Here is a 20,143-nt window from a genome sequence, read left to right on the forward strand (position 1 = left end):
TAAGTTAACGTAATCCCTTTTGTAGAAAAAATACATAAATAAATAATTTACCTTTCAGAAAACAATTCAAAATGTCCAGCAAGTCGATTTAACAATAACTGTGTGGAATTTTTCGAGAATCGAAAACAATCCACAAATTGCTTTTCATTAAAAATTTCGTAGTAATTTTGACGTACACGAAATACATGAATTCTTCTTTGTTCTTCGATTTCGACATAATTATTTACATTTCCATCGTCCGAGTCATTATCTGATGACATTACAAAATTAATGATTTCCATCTATCACTGCTATATAGATACGTGGATAGATTATAAATTTACCTATTAAATAAAACCAAAATTTTAATATTTTGAAGTATTATACAACAATTATTACTACTTGTTTAAATTACATTATAATAATAATGTTTCAGTAATAATTACTTACTAGTTTTTCATTTTCCGTCAGTAATTAAACTTTTACAATCGGAGGTTAATCTTTATGTGTCATCTCTCACATGTATTTATTTTGATTTTAATATTTAACAAAGTTCAGGGGGGAGCTACTCGCGGATGTAATAATCGATATATACGTATCGCGATTTAACCATACATATATATATATAAATTTTTCATTTTCTTTCAAGAAGGGTTTACCAAACTGCACCCCAGCTCTTCTCATCGAGATCCTTTCGCTTTTCGCAGGAACCTATGTAAGTGCGTGCACGATGAGTAAGGATAGACGAAGATCGACAGATATGATAATATACCTGTCTCCCTCTCTCTTTCTTCATCAAAAGGGACAGAGTCTATGCTCAAACCCAACTACGTATTTTAGCTGTATACTCATCTTGCATCCACGCTTACCTGCGTACATCTATTTACAATACAGTTATAAGAGAATGTGTATGTGTGTGTGTACGGGCGTAGTACCCAAAAACAAGTTTAGCTGTGACTCAGCGGGACACCTGCACGTGTGCACCGGACTTCTAATTAAAATTCCAATATATACAAAGATTCTATGACCATCTCATTTCCATATTCCGAGTCACCTATGACATTTCGAAAGTCACCCGGATCTATGTACTTCCAATAGAGCATTTACTCATCCGCTGTTGTTTACACAAAAATAATATGATTCAATTTCCATAAATGGACTTTTCTAATTTTTAGAAAGGTACCTAAACCGGATCCATGTACTTACTCATCATGTTGTTGTCCGAAATGATGAGATGGACCGGTTGGTTGCATAAGAAACCCTATGACTTTCCCATCAAAATTAGAGTATATAAACTGCCGAAAATCTAACGAAGGCAGTCAATCGCTAATCTGAACGAACCTCTGTCGGATCTCGAGTCACTCGCTCCGAAGTTCTATAAGTTAAAATCTCCGATTAGTTCTATCGGCCCAAGTCCGATTAGTACCGCGAATCAGAGATAAAATCTTAATCGTTGTCCACGTGACGGTCCACCGCCTAGGCAATCGGGCTCCGTGGCCAAATACCTAGATTTTAATCTTGCAAAAATCGCGGTCGATTCGACTCATCAGGATCATCGGTCTCGTGACGGTCTATAGCCTAGGAAACCAGACTCCTAGATCGAACTCCTAAATAAAAATTAAATACTCATACTCGTACTCGACAGATAGGGGAGTGTATCCGCTTGGCACCCCAGTAGCTCCGAGTCCGAAAAGTGCATCAAATTCCGCTGAGTAAAATCCCTAAGCCACGGGCAGGGTCCCAGCGAATTAAACAAAAACAATTCCGCGATCATAAATTCAAAGTGGTGAATTGTGAGAGAGTGTGATCAGCGAGATTGTAAACCACCTCCAGCTGAGTGGTAAGTTAATCATAATTGTTAATTTTAGTACACACATGTAAACAACATTATAATTTTATGAGAATATACAGATTCTTTTTCTTTTTTTAAAATCATCTTTCTCTTATTTATACCTCTTACTCTAACATTCCTAAGTTAACGGGTACAGAAAGAGACAGACGTAAAAGAACAGGGACTTCTCGAGGGCCCATATTCACCTACCTGCTTCCCTCTCGCTTTAAAATCCCTGACCTACCCTAAAGCCACGCAGGTCAACGATCGGGATTGTCTATCGTACTTCCGCTCGGTACGAAATAGACATATTTAGTAATCAAAACTTGCCAAATATTAAACATTCTCACACTAGCCACGTGACGGTCCTATTAGGCTCCTTGGTTGAGTAATAGAATAAATATTGTGGGTAATTTTACTAAATAATTAATTAATAATAACCCTTCGCCCGTCGCCTTCACTCTCTCCGATCGTGACACGGACAACGTCATTTCGTTTATTTTACTTGTTTTTTCTATATTGGTAACCCTTTTATCTCGGATAAAATTTTATCCCGGATTTAAAAACTGGCCCTAAAAATATTAATTATAACAGATACATAATTTTTACGCATAACCCTTCCTGTCACAATGCCGTCAAAATACATACATCATTTGAAAGTAAAATTTTTCACATAAATGTGAGGAAATGTTCCGATGTAAAATATATATGATTATTTTTTATGTAAGAGTACTGTAACAGTATGAACATATCCGAAACATTGAATTGTGATGTAAATGCGACGATAAAATAAAATCACTAAGATTATATCACTTATGAGTCGATTTTGTTACGTAATTTTGAGGTAATATCTAGAATGTAAAGCTAAGGTTATGATGCGCTATAAATATAACGTCACATTTAGGTCACCAATGTGATATCACTCGGTCAGTAACATGCATGTAATCTGAATGTCACATTTACGTCACAAAATTGACGTATTACTTACATTATAATTTACATAATCAGAATGTACAATTTGTGTTGAATCTGTTACGTTACATGTTCTCTAGATGTGATATCACTGTTGCGTTGGTGTGCTCACTGGGTTACGATCGAAAAATTTTTTTCGCCCCACTTCGGCAACTATTTCAATTATTAAACTTTTATTAGTTCACGAAATTAAGATATGTTGCATTCTATTTTGAAGATGACGCTTGAGAAGTTAATGTATCTTCCTTGCTGGCCCGTGTGAGTACTAAATGGTGTTACGTTTAGGCAACCCTCTTTTTCTAATTTCTATTTCTCTTTCAAACTGATGAGTTCATATTCATTAATAAAATCTAAGTCAAGTTACTATAAAATCCCACGGGAAGATCATTTCGATATTGCACTCGAGGAGGTGTGGCAAGTTGCGCGTTACCGTTAAATTATTATTCAAAATCGTCTATTCAAAATTATATTTACTTTTCCAAAAATCACCACACGGAAAGTATCGCTCGCATAAAACACGGGGAGGCGTGGCTGATTTTATAACAATTGTTAATAGTGTAAACAGCGATTCTCGTCCGAGTCAATTTAACATCTTGTGAACTGAGTACGGCGAGCCCATAGAGAAAGATTTGACTAAATAGCTATCATTGGAAAAACCTGCATATTAGATTATTTCTAATATTCAGAACCATCTGCCTTCTTCGTGAGCCAAGTCATCTTTGATCAGGGACCAACAGAAGCAGTCTACGGGAGTTTGCAGTTCAAAGACCACAAAGACCAACTTGCAAGTAAGCAGCGAACAACGAAAGGTAGGTGAAATTACCAATTTCTCTAACGTGTAAAATCTAAATTCTGCATCGAATACACAAAGAGACCCCTGCAGGGTTTATCCTTCGAGTTTCACAATAAAAATAAAACCTAGAGCTAATTCTCTAGAAAAAACCACGTTGTTTGCTTAGTGCTTCCCATTTGAGACCCACGCAACCATTACTGACAATTAATAATTTATTAATTAATTTAATCCAGACAATACACCTTTAGATTAGGCTGGAAAAAATAAACAAAATTTATTGCAACCTATCTTCATTATTTTTTTGTAGATTTTTGGATAAAATAAAAAATTTTTCGATGTTTACTATTTTTGATTTTTGATTCTTTTTTTTATGTAAAGCTGACATTTTCTGCAAATCCTCAAAATTTTTCAAAGTGGTGTTTTTTCGATTTATATTTTTTATACCAATTTAAAAAAGGTTATTTTTTTTCAACGATCCTTATTTCTCATAACATCATGCTTAAAATTTTTGAGAAAGCCCAGAGAACTTTTAAATTTAGAAAAATAAAAATGAAAAGAATAAATTTAAATGGTAGTGATCGATATAATTTGAATTTTGTTCGAGAAGTCAAGTTAAAAAATAGAAAGACCTTCTGAATAATTTTTTTGTATTTTTTTCTAAAAACTACATTCGAAAACGAAGAAAATGAATTAAAAAAGTTTTTGTTCGGTCCATTTTTGGACGAATGCTAGGAATTAAAAAAAATCTTTTAACCATAAAACAATGAGTGTAGAAGAATTTTTTTTTTAATTTCCAGCATCATCATGGTCCACTCTAATATATATATATATATATATATATATATATATATATATATATATATATTAGGGTGCTTCGTTTCCAGCGAATGTATTTCTTTCGTTGCTCAGCAAGCAAAATATGGTTTTTTATGCTGAAACAAAAATTCTTGCCAAGTTTGAGCTCTTAATTCTAGTCCTAAGTACTTTCCATTTGATTTAAAAGATTTCTCATTTAAAATAGACGTAAATTAAATTACTTTTTTTTTAACACTCTTATTCTCAGCTGCGTTTTATGATATTTACGTGGTTTTGGTCGCAAATTGTACAGCGTTTGGTGGTCTTCAAAAGTGCCCATAGTAACTTAGCTGTAAGTCCAGTAGACAGAATCACCTACTAAAAAATAATAAATTAGACAATTTGCTAAATCGGACGTCGATATATATATATATATATATATATATATATATATATATATATATATATATATATATATTAGTATGATTCAAAAAGTAACAAATTTTTTTTTCCTCTCGGAAACAGGTTCAAAAGTTTCATTCAGATATTAAAAGACTACTATGAAAATTAGAGCTCTTAATATTATCATTAAGAGGTTCCGTATTGCACTTTTTTATTTTCCATAAAAATAACATGGGAAAATTTTTTTTTTGCGTCTTCTGATTTTCATTACTAGCTAACGATGCATCATAGGAAAAATCAACAGGATTATTTTGGCAGGGAATTCAATGCTCAGCAAAAAAAGTCTCTTAAAATTTTTGATATTTCCTGTTCAAATAATTAATAATAAGGATGAGAGGATCTGGTGTGCGTGAATTGGCGGGTAGTTAATAATTTTATTTAACACTGAGTTTGCATTAATATTATCAATAAATATTTTATTTACAATATATACACTGGATGAGAATTTGTTAAGATGAGATTTACACTAAAAAGCGTCTTGCTTAATTTATTTACTGCAATTAATTAATGCAATTCATAGATGGCGACTAGGCGCAAACAATGCCGGTACACGCGGTGATGAGAATTGTAGTGAGAATGCACTGAGATACTAAAATAAGAACAAAAATATAATGCAAAATCATTAATATGAATTAATTAAAGCAAAATGACATAATTGATTGAATGAGAACGCAACTGATTTAATAAAAACTCTGAGATTATAAAAATACACGAGGCGTCAGCCATGAGAACACTTTAAGCAATCTGTCTGAGAGAGAGCGCAAAAGTCTGAGAGAGACAGAACTTCCATCTTCTTCATCCCCACTCGAGCGATCGTTGCGATGAGAATGCAACTAGCAGAGCCGCCTATGGTTGATTGGTGATCGACTGTAGCATCGACTATAGTATCGATCACGTATCCGCCGTGAGAATGCTGATGAGAGCGCGGGAGATTTGAACATTTCCACTTGTTCAAAGCTTATTTGAGGTTGAAGTCGAATTTATATTAAATTTTGATATCTTTTTACTTTTCCGGCGATGCTATCAGACGTATCACAATATATCATAAAACCTTTTTTGTAGACATTTTTATTTCCTACAAATTATAATCTTACCTTATACATGTATAACGTTCTCCTCTATTTCACACGTTCCACGGCGGAGTGTGGTTGGTGCTCAATAGCCGTTATGGCTCTCCGTTGGCAAAAACTGAAAATAATAAAATAATAAACCAACCAAAAGTCCCATCTGGAAATATCCCGAATCTCCCTGGACACGCAGCCCTGCTCAGGCTGGGTTAGAAATCCTAATTGGGCGCCAGTTCGTGTGTCCCACGAACCAAATTAAACTCAAAATCAAATACAACGGAGAAAATGAAAATAAAAATAAAATTAAACATACAGGATAGCAGTTTCAGATTTTAGGAAGAGAAAGCAAGAAAGAGAAGCAGTAATGCAAATAAATAAAATATAAATAACTACCGGGTTGATGACCATTTGTTTCAATTATATTTTAACATATAACTTGAATACTCATCGGTATCGCATATCCAAAATAACAATATCAAAATAAAATAATAATAAATCACTTACAAAACAACACTGATATGCGCATACAAATGAAAAAAATATAATAATGATAAATAGACAATTAGATCAGTATCACACGCAAAATAATTTACCACATGTAAATAATATAACAGGGCTATGCTGTTACTCTGGTCGTCCTTAATTTACCTTCTTAAGGGCGCGACTGGAAGTGACAGAACCGGATCTTAAATCGTCAGGGTCGGTGTAATTTATTCAATTGTAAGAGAAGGATGAGGAAGGATAACTTATAAATAATTTACTTCTCCGATGAACAATTTAAACCTTTTTATTTACTCAATAACCTATTTAACCTTTATATACCTTATTCACTTAGAACCTTTTATAGACCTTATACATTATACCTTTCATAAACCTTATAACTTTATGCCTTATAAACCTTAATTAACCTTTTATTTATTATAACTTTATACGTTTATTAAAACCTTATTTATTTTAACCCGCAATATTTCACTTAACCTAATTTAACTAATTGACCCGCAATAATTTCTTGATTAAAATTGGCCAACTACCTTTGGCACTTCCACACACTCACACACACAATTGTTAAAAATCGCTTAACCTTCACGATACTTAATTACTAAAGTTTCCATTAAAATCCTTATCTATTTCACTCACACACTCACTCAATAATTTTAACTTTATTTACACACTCTGAGTTAAAATAATTTTCCGCAATAAATAAATTAATTAATTTAGAGAATTATGTAATTATTAATTAATTTATTAATTATTCTTAATTTTCTTTAATTTATTATTATTCTTTTATCCCTTTTATCACCAATAACTTGTAACTTCACTACCACACGACTTTTTCTCAGTCATTCCCTCGCGACGTTACCAAATTTATTCGAACTCAAGTTCCGCCATTATTCTTTTCCGCTTTTATCACATGTTCCTTTTCAGGTACTGGCTCATCGCAATAATTATTCTTATTTTTATAAATACTTTTTCTTTAATTATTCCCTATATTTAATTAATCATAATTTCATTAATTAACTTCATTTATTCTTATTTAATTTTTGCGTGACTTTGACCGCGGACCTTTTTATAATTTTCCCGAGACAATTTCTTATTAATTTTATTTTATTTTGTTTATTTTATTAATTTTACTTACTTATAATTAATTAATTTCCGACTAGCGACTATGACTAGATTCAACAGTTTCCGGTGCGTGAGTTACCTGACCAATCTGGAAACTTCTAGAATAATTCCGGCTACCAGCCTGGAATTATTTCACTAACGCAATGGCTCCGGCTACCTGCCTGGAGTTCATTAATTACTTAATTTTAATAATTACTTCCGAGTTTCAATTATAAATTTTTATTTTACGAAATTAATTATTTAATTTGCGAGAATTTGGTTTAAGACGCGACGTTACCAAACTTATACTAAGTATTTAATAAAATTTTCCGGCTTACCACCTGGAATAAATTTTATAAATACCTTTACAGTCAAAATTCTCCAGATCCTTTCCTCGTCGTGTCTTTATCCGGGTCTCGTCCTATTAATTGTCCTCGTAAAAATTTTGGTCTTATTGTGGTTCCATCTCTCTCTCTCTCTATACTCTCCTCTCTCTCTCTCTCTCCTTCAACTCTCTATCCGTTCTCTCCTTCAACCTGTTATAATCAGACGCAATCAGTACTATTTATAAGAAATACCGGTTACCTGCCTGGTATTTGTTAATAAAAATTGAGAATATTATCGCTTGGTTCCACAGTAAACTCAAGCTATTAATTAAAAATTTACCTAGTAAAATTAAGTTAACGGCGTCTGTTGTCGCGTCACTTCGTTGTTCTCTCCCCACATCTCTACTATTCAGACGTCCCGATGGTTAATGCCCGATTCTCGTTCCGGTCCCCGTTTATAATTGCTCGCGCACTCTTGACTTTGGTTGTCCTTTTCTCTCCTACTTAACTCTAAGTGGGGTCGACGGTCGAGCAAGTGAAATTTCCACTTCCGGACGACTAGTCGCTACCTACCCGGAATACCCTGAGTGGTAATGTCACATGACCGACAGTACACATAATAGATTTTATTTTGAACTTAATTGAACGCGGCAAATACGAATTTACCCCGTTACAATAATAATTTCACTCGCACGTGAAAATAAACATAAATAAATGTGGGTAAACAATAATAGCCGCGAATAAGAATATAATACTTATAAATTATTGTATCCCTCGCATGTGATAATTCAAACATAAATTAAAAATAATCTTAAAATAATTCTTAAATTTTTCCAGTAAATAATTCTCAGAAATCTCCACAGGTGAATATTACGCATTATTCACAGCAGTAGTAGAATCAGCAAAAATGACAAAATAATAATTATGACAATAATTATTTAGGATCAATAACAATTATAAAAATAATATTCATACTCGTGTATCACTCGCACGTGATACTTGAAGTAATAATAAGCGCGGGAAAAATAATAATTATATCAGTAATAATTTTAATTAATACTACATGATAGTAGTGATTCTTCAAGATAAATGATAATTTGTTAATTATTATCGCATATAATAATTAGTTATCAGGAAATAATTCACTAACTTATAAATGAATATTAAGAACCCAGTTGCATATGATTTATAATACCAAACTAATATTCACTACGTGAAATAATAATAAATAATACTCAAATAATTTTCAAAATCACTATTGGATATTAATAAACAATAATAAATAGATTTGCTTAATAATTTAATATCCACTGAGTTCAATTATCATTCATTTCCTCATATGCTTGTGAATTTTATTAATACTCGGAATGCAATCTCTCTTTTACTCTTACGCTATTGCAAATGGCTACCAACGCGGGAAAGCGAAAGTTACACGCCAACAAATTTACCAAAGGTACTTACAGTCATCATCGTAATATAAAATGCGTACAGGTTCCATTTGGTGTCAGAATACGCAATCACTCAATACTCAATAATTATAAAATCAGATATTAGCAACTCAAATTTGCACTGATATTTGATAGATATTATATATATATATATATATATATATATATATATATATATATATATATATAGCCAAAACCCAAATGGCGTATCAAAATAATAACTTTGCTATAGCAACAAGCACACATTCTGCTCGTACAATGTTTATCCCACGTCTGACCATGGCAGCACGTGAATCTCATGCCGGCACCTCGGCCAGCCATCTTGTATATCTCTCTCTCTCACTTCAACCAATGGAGCTTTATACCTGTCGCATGTTAATAGTCAACCAGTACCTCACCAACGGATGGGATGTTAAATGTATAATTTCACCTGTTCCCAACGTTAAAATGCTCATCTGCTTCCCGCATTATTAATGAGAATTGCCATAAAATGCAAAATCAATCACTGATTTATGCATAACACCCTAAATCTATTTATAATTTGATAAATTTATCGACGCCAACTGTTGCGTCGTAGCGCACGCGCTGACCAGCTACAGTAATTACAAGCATATAAATTAAATACATGATTATTTTCCCAGCATCCTAAAAATTCAATTATATACATGTATTAATCAGTGAATTTTCCTGATTACCATACAATTTATGCATAAAACCTCAAGTTCCTCAAGAAAATAGGTTCAAAAGTTTCCATTCGATAGAAAAAGACGCCTGTAAAAAGTAGAGCTCTTAATATTAACATTAAGAGGTTTCGCATTGTACTTTCCTATTTTCTATAAGAATAACACGGAAAAATTTTTTTTTGCGTCTTCTGATTTTTATAAGTAGCTAACGATGTGTCATAGGAATAATTAGCAGGTATATTTTTGTAGGTAATTAAATGCTCTACAAAAAAAAGTTTCTTATCATTTTTCGATAAATCTATTTGCTCAAAATTTTTGGTTGAAGTCGAATTCATGTTAAATTTTGAGGTCTTTTTACTTTACCGGCGGAACTATCAGACTCATCACAAAATATTATAAGATCTTTTTTGTAGACGATTTCATTTCCTACTAAACATTATCCAGAAATTTTTTTCGAATTCACCATTGTTATTTAGTTAATTTTATTCTGATGTCAATCTCTTAAAATCAATGAGAAGACTATTTTTTTTATGAGCTTGACATTAAAATAAAAATAACTTGAAAATAATGCCGAATTCAAAAAAACTTTATTCGGAATAACTTCTATGGTATGAAATTGTCTACAAAGAAGGTCTTGTAATATTTTGTAATAGATCCGATAGTTTCGCCGGAAAAGTAAAAAGATCTCAAAATTTAATGTAAATTCAACTTCAACCTCAAATAACTTCTAAAAGAATAGATTTATCAAAAAATGATTGAAGTTTTTTGTAGAGCATTCAATTCCCTACACAAATGGTTCTGCAAATTATTCCTATGACGCATCGATAGCTACTTATGAAAATCAGAAGACTAAAAAAAAAATTTTTGCATGTTCTTCTTATGAAAAAAAGAAAGGTGCAATGCGGAACCTCTTAATGTTAATACTAAAAGTTCTAATTTTCACAGGCGTTTTTTTATATCCAAATGAAACTTTTGAACCCATTTTCGAGAAACAAAAATATTTGTTGTTTTTTGAAAAACCCTAGTATATATATTACTTGTATTACAGGTTGACGTTAATATATGTATCTATTACTGCAATCTGAAACCAAGATTCCATAGAAAGTTGCTATCAAGTTGCTTACAGTGCAATTAAACAACAAGAACTATTTTTGAATTCAATGCGAGTAGCGTAAATATATGAGCACGCCGAATTACTATCGTTGTTTTATCGTCAAAGTGTGGCAATATATTTACGTACACGGAGAGAAGAGAATGGTAATAATTACCATTCTACATGGTAACCAGTCTTATTTTTTAAAGCATAGGAATCAATACTGTGTAGCATGGAAACGATTACCATTCTTCTGGTTATATTGACCATACTATATAGTAATCGTGCTACTGGTAGATATTACTTTGTAGCATAGTAATCAAAGCCATGCTAGAATGTTACTGAGTCCTATGCTGAATAGCGTGAAAGCAATTTCAATATTAAGCGCTGCTATATAGTATATGCGTCTAATATAACCTGTACATATATGAATCTTAATTACTACTTACATCAATGAATATTATTTTAATAAACATTATCAATCATACGAAACTCAAGTATTATTTGACAAAGTATCATTGTCTATTGGATTCTGATTTAGAATGTTATTCTACTACACGTATCGTCACTGCTGCAGATGAAAAGATGTATGTTCCAAAGCGCTGGATTTAATATTTTTAATTTAGATAAATGCTAACTTCCTCTACATTAATAATTCATAATCAATAATTTTACTTACAATGAAATATTAATTCAATGTATTTTAAATGAATAATTAAATTATTATTATATTTTTCTAATAAAAATAACCCATGTTAAAATATGTTAATGTTAATATTTATTATCTTATTTAAAAATTTTTTAAATAAGTTAAAAATTTATTCATTATTAATTAAATAACCTAATTTTTCAATTGTAAAACCTTATTTTAATATTAACCTTACTACCTTCAATTGGAAGCTGCTTGATCGAAATTGTAATAATTCCAATGCCGCATAGGAATGATTACCATGCTAGCGTTACCACTTAACATCGGATAATTTACTATGACAAATAAATAATACGGCTAAAAAACTTGAGTTACCATGCTACATAGTAATAATTATTATGGTATATTGGAGCTTATACCATTGACTTCTCTCCGTGTAAGGCTCTCGTGAACTTGGCGATCATGGTTGATAAAAATATTCCATTGTTTCTATTTTATTCTATTTCATTTTTATCATCTTCTGTTACAGTTGCTTGAGCCCAAGATCTGCTTTTTTTTATGAATTTCCACCAAACGGTGAGTAACATATTCTTGAACATTTTTGTCAAAATTAAGTTTATCCATGATAATGAATCGACAACAATTGTTTAGTAAATGTGAATATCAGAATAAAATATGTCGTAAATGATTTCAGTCAGAATCAAATTTTTTATTCATTGGTAAAAAATATCATTGATTAGTAGATACGCAGGGGTGGTTTTACTGCGGCTGTAGGGATCTGCAATATCATTGTGAGAGGGAGCGCTAGTTGTAGAGGGCACTTAATTCATTCTTGTGGACATAGAGGGTGTTTGTTGCATTTTCGAGGATATAGAGGGTGCTTATTTCTTTTTTGTAGATATAGAAGGTGCTCGTTGCATTTTTCAGTGGATATCGAGGGCCTTACTTGGAGTGGGGGATATTTGTTTTAAATTTAAGCTTGGAGATGATTTATGGCTTTCTCATGTTTAATTGTTATCTTAGATTAAAATTTAAGATATGTGGAGTGAAAGGTATTTTTTAACTTCCCGCTAAGAAAATTGACGACTTTCAAAAAATTCAGAAAGATATTGGTTTCACCCCGATTTTCGCAAATCAGATTTTCAACATATGTCGACGTTTGAAGGTGCTAGGATGCTATTCTGATATTTTCAGAGCGATGTGTGTGTGTGTGTGTGTGTGTGTGTGTGTGTGTGTGTGTGTGTGTGTGTGTGTGTGTGTGTGTGTGTGTAGATGTAAACCTTTCATATCTTTTTAATGAATGAACCGATTTAGATGTTTCTTGCGGCATTCGAAAGATTCTTTCTAAACTTAGATTTCCTAAAAATTTTACATCATTTAGTCACATAGACTCTGATATATTTGACTAATACGAAAAGAAAAATTTTTTTTTGTTTTTTTTTTTTTTTTTGATATTTTAAAAACTGTCGACTTGATTCAATTCAAAATCCAATTCACTCTAGAACTCGATGAAAGCTTTCGATTGCCGCCAAGAACGTATTAATCGGATAATCCGTTCGAAAGATGTCGCCGACGAAAGAAATAGTAGAAAACTGTTTTTCGCAAATATCGTCGAAACTACTGAACCAATCATTCACAAAATTTTATCATCTCTAAAACTCAATCAAACGCGCTGATTGTTACATCAACTGACTCGTTCAGATAGTCCTTTCGAGAGATGTTGTCACCGAAAGAATGGAAAAAAATCGTTTTTTGTAAATATTTCGAAAACTATCGAATCAATCAATTCCAAAATCAACTCAGTTCTGGAACTCAATAAAAGCATTCGATTGCTGCCAAGAAAGTTTTAATCAGATAATCCGTTCGAGAGATGTCGTCGACGGAATAATAAATGTAAAATCTATATCTGCATTTCCCATTGAACAACATCGTAATTACTGAACAATATTATTTAAAACTAATATGTTCTTCTTTATGTAATTTATTAGAAGTGACTGCTTAAAAATCGTCGCGTTGCTCGTATCATGATATATTTACACGATATAGATTCAACGTATCACAGAAATACTTATTTTTTAACAAATTATCGAGCATAATTGTAAATAAATATATAAAAAACGCTTATTCATTAATTATTTTGGATTCTAAATTTTCAAACTTTAACATAAAATATAACCTTATTTAGCTTAAAAATCTTATAAAAAAAGGGAAACAAAGGTATTTTTGAGCTCAATGAGCTCGAAAATTTATTTGTACCGATATTTTCAAGCTCTTAGAGATCGAAAATAGCGGGAAGTTTTGGGGCTGGCAGGACCAACTGATGCCCAGGGTTTTTTATAACAAATGACGCATTTTTTTTCTCTTGTTAATATACATACTTCATCTTATCTTTCAGAAACTTTTACTTTTTAATATATATTTTATCTTGTCTTTAGCAACTTTCACTTTTCGATAACAAATGACTCATTTTCTTAAAATTTCATATGTTTTATCTAATCTTTTACAATTTTTTCCCATTTTTTTCATCAAATTCGTAGTGAGGATTTGCGTTATAAAACCTCTCTACATCCAACAAGTCTATGCAGTATACGTTTTTATTTTTCCGTGTGTGTGAAGTTAGTGGTTAAATGTGTTTAACCGAATCGTTCATCTATTTATACTTATGGCTAAGTTTAGTGATCTGAATTTTGAGTTGTTTGTCAAACATCCATTTATTTTGGACTGGTTTCGAGCTCAAACTATATGTCCAGATAAAATTAATGTTATAGATTGTTCAAAAGAAATAGTTAATCTTATGAGAAAATTGGAAAAGTTGAAAAATCGTATGATCAATAAATAAAAAAAATAATGGAGCTGACAATCGACTTTGTTGGATTTGAAATGCCGAATTGTGCATTTGTTGTAGAGGAGCTGTGTATTATTGACATCAACAATACTAAATATGGCTCCCCCTCATTCGATTTCAGGAACGACGTTTTGGACGAGAAAATCTCATGAAAAAAAATCTCCGAACTAAAATATCTCAATATAAATGTATTTCATACATAATCATTTTGGTACGAAATTTACTCAATTAGTTTTACTATTCAAAAATCACAATTTATTATATTATGCGTAACAATGTATGAATTTTAGCAAATATAAAAATTAATTTTTCATTATTTATCATTATCACAATATTTAAATATTATGTATTATTAATAATCTTAATCATAAAGAAGACCATATATATGTGATCATACAAAAATAAATGATCATACATATATATATATGTATATATATATATATATATATATATATATATATATATATATATATCACATAGATATCACGAATATTAAATAACATATAAAATTATTAAAATGTATTTATAAATGCATAACATTATAGGCTATTCCACACAATTATTCTAAAATATCGTTTGACTTATTGTAGTTTTTAACGAGATTACACAGATGATCATCACGATTTTGGTTTTAGTATTTATTAGATAAATAGAACGGCACTTGCCACTATTGTCATAAATACAACGCCATTGATGATATTCAGGTCCCGCGTGGTAATAACGATAAATATATTTGTTATGCACTAAATTATAAACACCTTTTTTGATTTTTAATTAGCTTGGTCGGCATGTTTAAGAAATATTTCAATTAAAAAATACCATTATATAATTAAGAATCCCATTCAATCATATAAATTTGTAACAGGGAACTTTGAATTTTCCGCGCTTAATTACCGTGATTTTCTATCATGTGCGCGGTCGATATAATCTATTACTGCCCCAGGGTTATCCGGGGTAGAGTGCGACTGTCGTCCCGAGCGGAAATCGTAGGGGCTTGTCTGTCAGTCCCACTTAGCGATAAGTAGGGGTAGCTAATTTTCCGGAAGTAGCCGAATTCGGTCGAGTGGGTGTACAGTGATAAGTGAAGAGACAACCCAAACGGAGACACACAACCGGACAAGACGCCGAACCACCAAGACGCTTCCATCACACAGGTAATTAATTAATTCTAAACTTGGATTCTTTAGTGGAACCAAGCGATAATTACCTTAAATATTATTGATACCAGGCCGTTAGCCGGTACCTTTTATATCACTGTATTAATTATCTGGAAAAGCAGGTGAAGGAGCCAACACCAATTAAAATAAAAGTGAGGCGAGAATAAAAGAAAAAAGACGAGAGACAACCGGAGGACGAGACGAATAAGACGGCAGCCAGAAAGACGGTGAAACAAAGAGAACCGCATCAGAAAATAATCAGGTATTAATTAAATTAATTATTTTAGGCCAAAGCCGAAATATTAATTTAATTTAAAAATACTTAGTCGTTCGTCGAGGTATCCGCGTCTAGGCCCATATTTAATTAATTAGTTGTAAAATTAATTTATTAATATAATTAAGCCAGACGGTTGTCTAACCGGGTCCAGGCCCAATTGCCGGGTCTAGGGCGTTGTCTTGAAATTCCAGGCCGTCGCCGGAGTTATTGCGTCGTAGAAATTTCTAGGCCGATGAGCCAGAATTTTCCATAGTTTAGTCCGCGTTGTTACAAATTAATTTATTAATTAAAATAATTAAATTAACCAAATTAAATATTAGTTAAAATAATTACTCGGACCAGACTAATAATTAAAGTAAATTAGTAATAAATAAAATTAGTTAATAAAATTATTATGAAATATTCTCGGCAGAAGAAAATCTGAAAACAAAAGTCGGGAAAGTTGAGTCAGGATCAGAAATGAGACTTTACTAACTAAAATTTAAAACATTAATTCTAGTAAATTCGGATCAGTATTATATTGAAGAAATAATGTTACTTATTGGAAATGAATTAATTGAAATAAATTAATTAATTAATAATCATAATTCTTCTCATAAATTAATTAATTAATTTATAATTGTGTGGCGGGAAAAACCATTTTAAAGTCAGTGTGTGTGATAAAAGTCCAGGGGACTTGAGTGCAGTATGTGTGGGAAATAAGTTTTAAAATGTGTAAATTAGTTAATAATTAATTCGGGAGGTAACCGATTTTAATCATAAGTCCAAAGGTAGTTGGCAATGTTTTAACTGAGTGTGAGTGTGTGTGTGATGCCAAGGTAGTGGCTACGTAGTTAAGTAAAGTAAGTCCAAAGGTAATTGGCAGAAGTTATAAGGTCAAAAGGTTAATAGTTATAAGGTTATAAGGTCAAAGGTTATAAGGTCTAAAGGTATAAGGTCTAAAGGTTTAATAGTTATAAGGTATAAGTTATAAGGTCTAAAGTTATAAGGTCATAAGTTATAAAATTATAAGGTTTTAATTGAAAGGTTGTGAATTAAATAAAAGGTAATACTATTGTAATAACTAAATCTAAGTTATTTATAAAATTATCCTTCCTTTTCCTACTCTTACAATTAACGTTTACACCGACCCTGAGTATTAAGAACCGGTTCTGGAAGACCGTTAATCCTTCCAGTGGCGCCCTTAAAAAGGTAATTTAAGGACGACCAGAGTAACAGCCTAGCCCTGTTATATTTGGCGCCCAACTTAAATAAAAAACCCCGTAAATAATTGTAAGAGAGGTTGAGGAGATAATTTATTAAATAAATTAGAAGGTAAAGTCGCGTGAAAAAGTGATAGTTGTGTGGCGTGGTCGAGGTGAAAATTTTGCAAATAAATTGGAAAAGTTTAAAACAAAATATCGGTAGAATTTTGCGTGAATTGAAGTTTTACGAATTATTTTGATAGTTGGAAAATAATTATCACGAAATTTTAATTGATAAAATATAGAAAATTTCACAATAAAAGTATTATTTTAATTTGATAAAATAAAGTACAAAAATAACTGTGATACTTAAAGTAAATTGTGATACGTATTTAAATAATAATTAAAATATTAATTTAATTAAAATATTTATTTAATTAAGTAAAACAAAACTAAAATATCTACTCAAAGAAATAAAATAATTATTCTATCAAAGAAAATTTAATAAGAAATATAATCGAGTAAAATATTTTAAGCTAAAATCTTACTCGCTACCGGATAAGTCATAATTCTAAATTTAGAAAATAAACCTTGTAAATAAAATATTAAAATTTACTCGAACAAAACCTCGGGAATTAAAAGATTAATTTTTACTCAGACTTAAAATTCAAAATAAAAGATTTACTTAAACTAAGTGTATAAATAAAAGTTTAAGTTCGGTAAAATTTAATCTGAGAAGAAAAATTAAACAGTGAATTATTTACATAAAACAACAAGTGATAAATATGTTCAATCAACAAGATCCAGACTCTACAGGACGTCGATTGTCAGGAGGTCGAGGGTTCAGTCGTCCAAATATGTCACCTAATCCAGGGAGACCGGTCACGACATCAGCAGTGACAACAGTCACTACGTCAACGAGAACTACACCGACTATAACGACGACTATAAGTTCGATATCTGCGATGTCATTACCACCAAATCCACCGCCTCTGTACTCTGTAGCTCCGAATACGTTACCTAGGAACACAAATCCAGGCAACCACGAATTGAATTTAGCCGCAGGTGGGTTGGATTTTCCAACCAATTTGCAGGCCCACGACACCTGTAGACCATTACCAGGATATGAACAGATGGACTTTGCTGGTAGTCTGAATCGTCTGGAAAATAACATACCACCAGACGTACAACAATTATTTGATCGCATGGAAAGCAGCACACAGCAGATACGTCAGTTATCAGAAAACCAAAGACGTACCAACGAACAAAATGCTGCACAAATAAATCAGTTGTCTCAATTAATGAGAGAAATCTTGGACTCTCGTAGAGAAAGGGAAAACAGATGGTATTCAAGAGAAAATTCTTGGCACTCAAACTCACCAGTAAACTGGAGAGCAGCTGTGCTCCAGCTTAATAATGCAAACGTTGCCCCCATGGGTCAACATTTGGCGAGGGGGGAGGGCCCAGCTGCTGACAGACCCCAGTATCTTGGGTTTCAAAATCAACTACCACATTTACCACAAGGCCAGTTTGATAACCATCATGATGATAGACAAAACATACCAGTGCAAGATAGAATTAATTACCTACAAGATCAACTGCGTCGACTTCAAATAAGTTCACAAGGCCAGATTCCATTGAACAGTGAACATCCAGGAGGAAGAGCAGGGGAATACCCCCAGGCCCACAGCTATGATAATCAGCCGGAGGTACCCGCTCCAAGTCCTGCCTTCCAACAAAACCTAGGCAGATACAATGACGACAGGAGGTGGAAAGACATTTTGCAGAGCTTAAAGATGGGAAATCTTCATTTTCCTCAAGAAAATATGACGGTAAACGACTTCCTTTACGCTGCGGAAGCAAGATCACACAGAGAAGGCTGGTCTGAATGGGACCTGTTAAAAGCTATGAGTTACATACTCCAGGGAGCGGCGGCGCGTTGGTTTGATGCCAACTATCTCCGTTGGACAAATTACGCTCAATTTAAATCTGAATTCAGAAAAGCCTTCGGTAGCTCGGCAACGGATCACCAAATCATCATGGAAATTAGCCGTATGAAGATGAAACCTGGGGACAATGTAACTGAGTTCGTTCTGAGGATCCAGCAAAAATATCAAGCGATGCAAATACCTCCGCCAGTGTCTGAACAAGTTGCATGTATCAGAAACCACCTGACTGATGAATTACGGACGCTAGTGTTAGCCAGATCACCGCAGTCTTATGAAGATTTACTCAATGCCTTACACGAAGCAACTCGATGTATCGAAGAAGCTCAACAGCCAGCCGTCGTGTCCAAGACGGTGAAATTTCAAGAAAAACCCAGATTTAACATGATGCAAGTGCCAGAGGAAGAAGTTATGTACCACGAAGAAGATCTAGAACCTTCTCAGTGCAATGTAATGGGATCAGCATCACCAGGGACATATGATAATAAATATGGAATACAAACAAGGAACAACATATATTATTATAGACCTCAAAATAATCCAATGAGATCACAACAGTTCAGACAAAGAGTAAACCAAGTTCCTGGATCGATTTCTGGTTTTACTCGAAACCCGGTGATGGCTCCCAGATACAATAGACCTTGCTTCAATTGTGGTGTTCCTGGACACGTCTTCGAGGTCTGTGAAAATCCCAGACAAGAAGTCTGTAACATTTGCTTCGAAATTGGACACACAAGAAATAAATGTAAATTAATTATATATACAGATGAAAATATACCGAGTAATGCAACGTCACCAGAAAATCAGACTCCAGCTCATCAGGAGAATAAAGAAGGAGCTGGTGACAACCGAAAAAACGAGTAACACCTGGACCGAATTCCCCGTCGGCTCAGGATCTTCATAAAGAAAAACAGGGGTCAAATAAAAAGACTTTAGATAATAAGGTCAGCCGGTTGGGGATATTGCAGGCCAATGAAGTCTCGACTTCACTGCAGTATTCTTATCCAGGCCCACCATCAGTACCAGATAGCCGG

General features: G+C 32.6%; 1 protein-coding gene across 3 annotated transcripts in view; it reads left to right on the forward strand.

Moving 5' to 3' along the window:
* The window catches only part of LOC103576410 (uncharacterized), a 313,115-nt gene that overhangs the window by 160,899 nt on the left and 132,073 nt on the right, over positions 1 to 20,143 (forward strand). For all 3 annotated transcript variants that reach the window (XM_014442664.2, XM_053742847.1, XM_053742846.1), the window contains one exon: positions 12,230 to 12,276. In XM_014442664.2, coding sequence (XP_014298150.1) covers positions 12,230 to 12,276 — 47 coding nt within the window. The remainder of the gene's footprint in view (positions 1 to 12,229; positions 12,277 to 20,143) is intronic.

Source organism: Microplitis demolitor, chromosome 2, assembly GCF_026212275.2.
Source record: "Microplitis demolitor isolate Queensland-Clemson2020A chromosome 2, iyMicDemo2.1a, whole genome shotgun sequence".
Lineage (NCBI taxonomy): Eukaryota > Metazoa > Arthropoda > Insecta > Hymenoptera > Braconidae > Microplitis > Microplitis demolitor.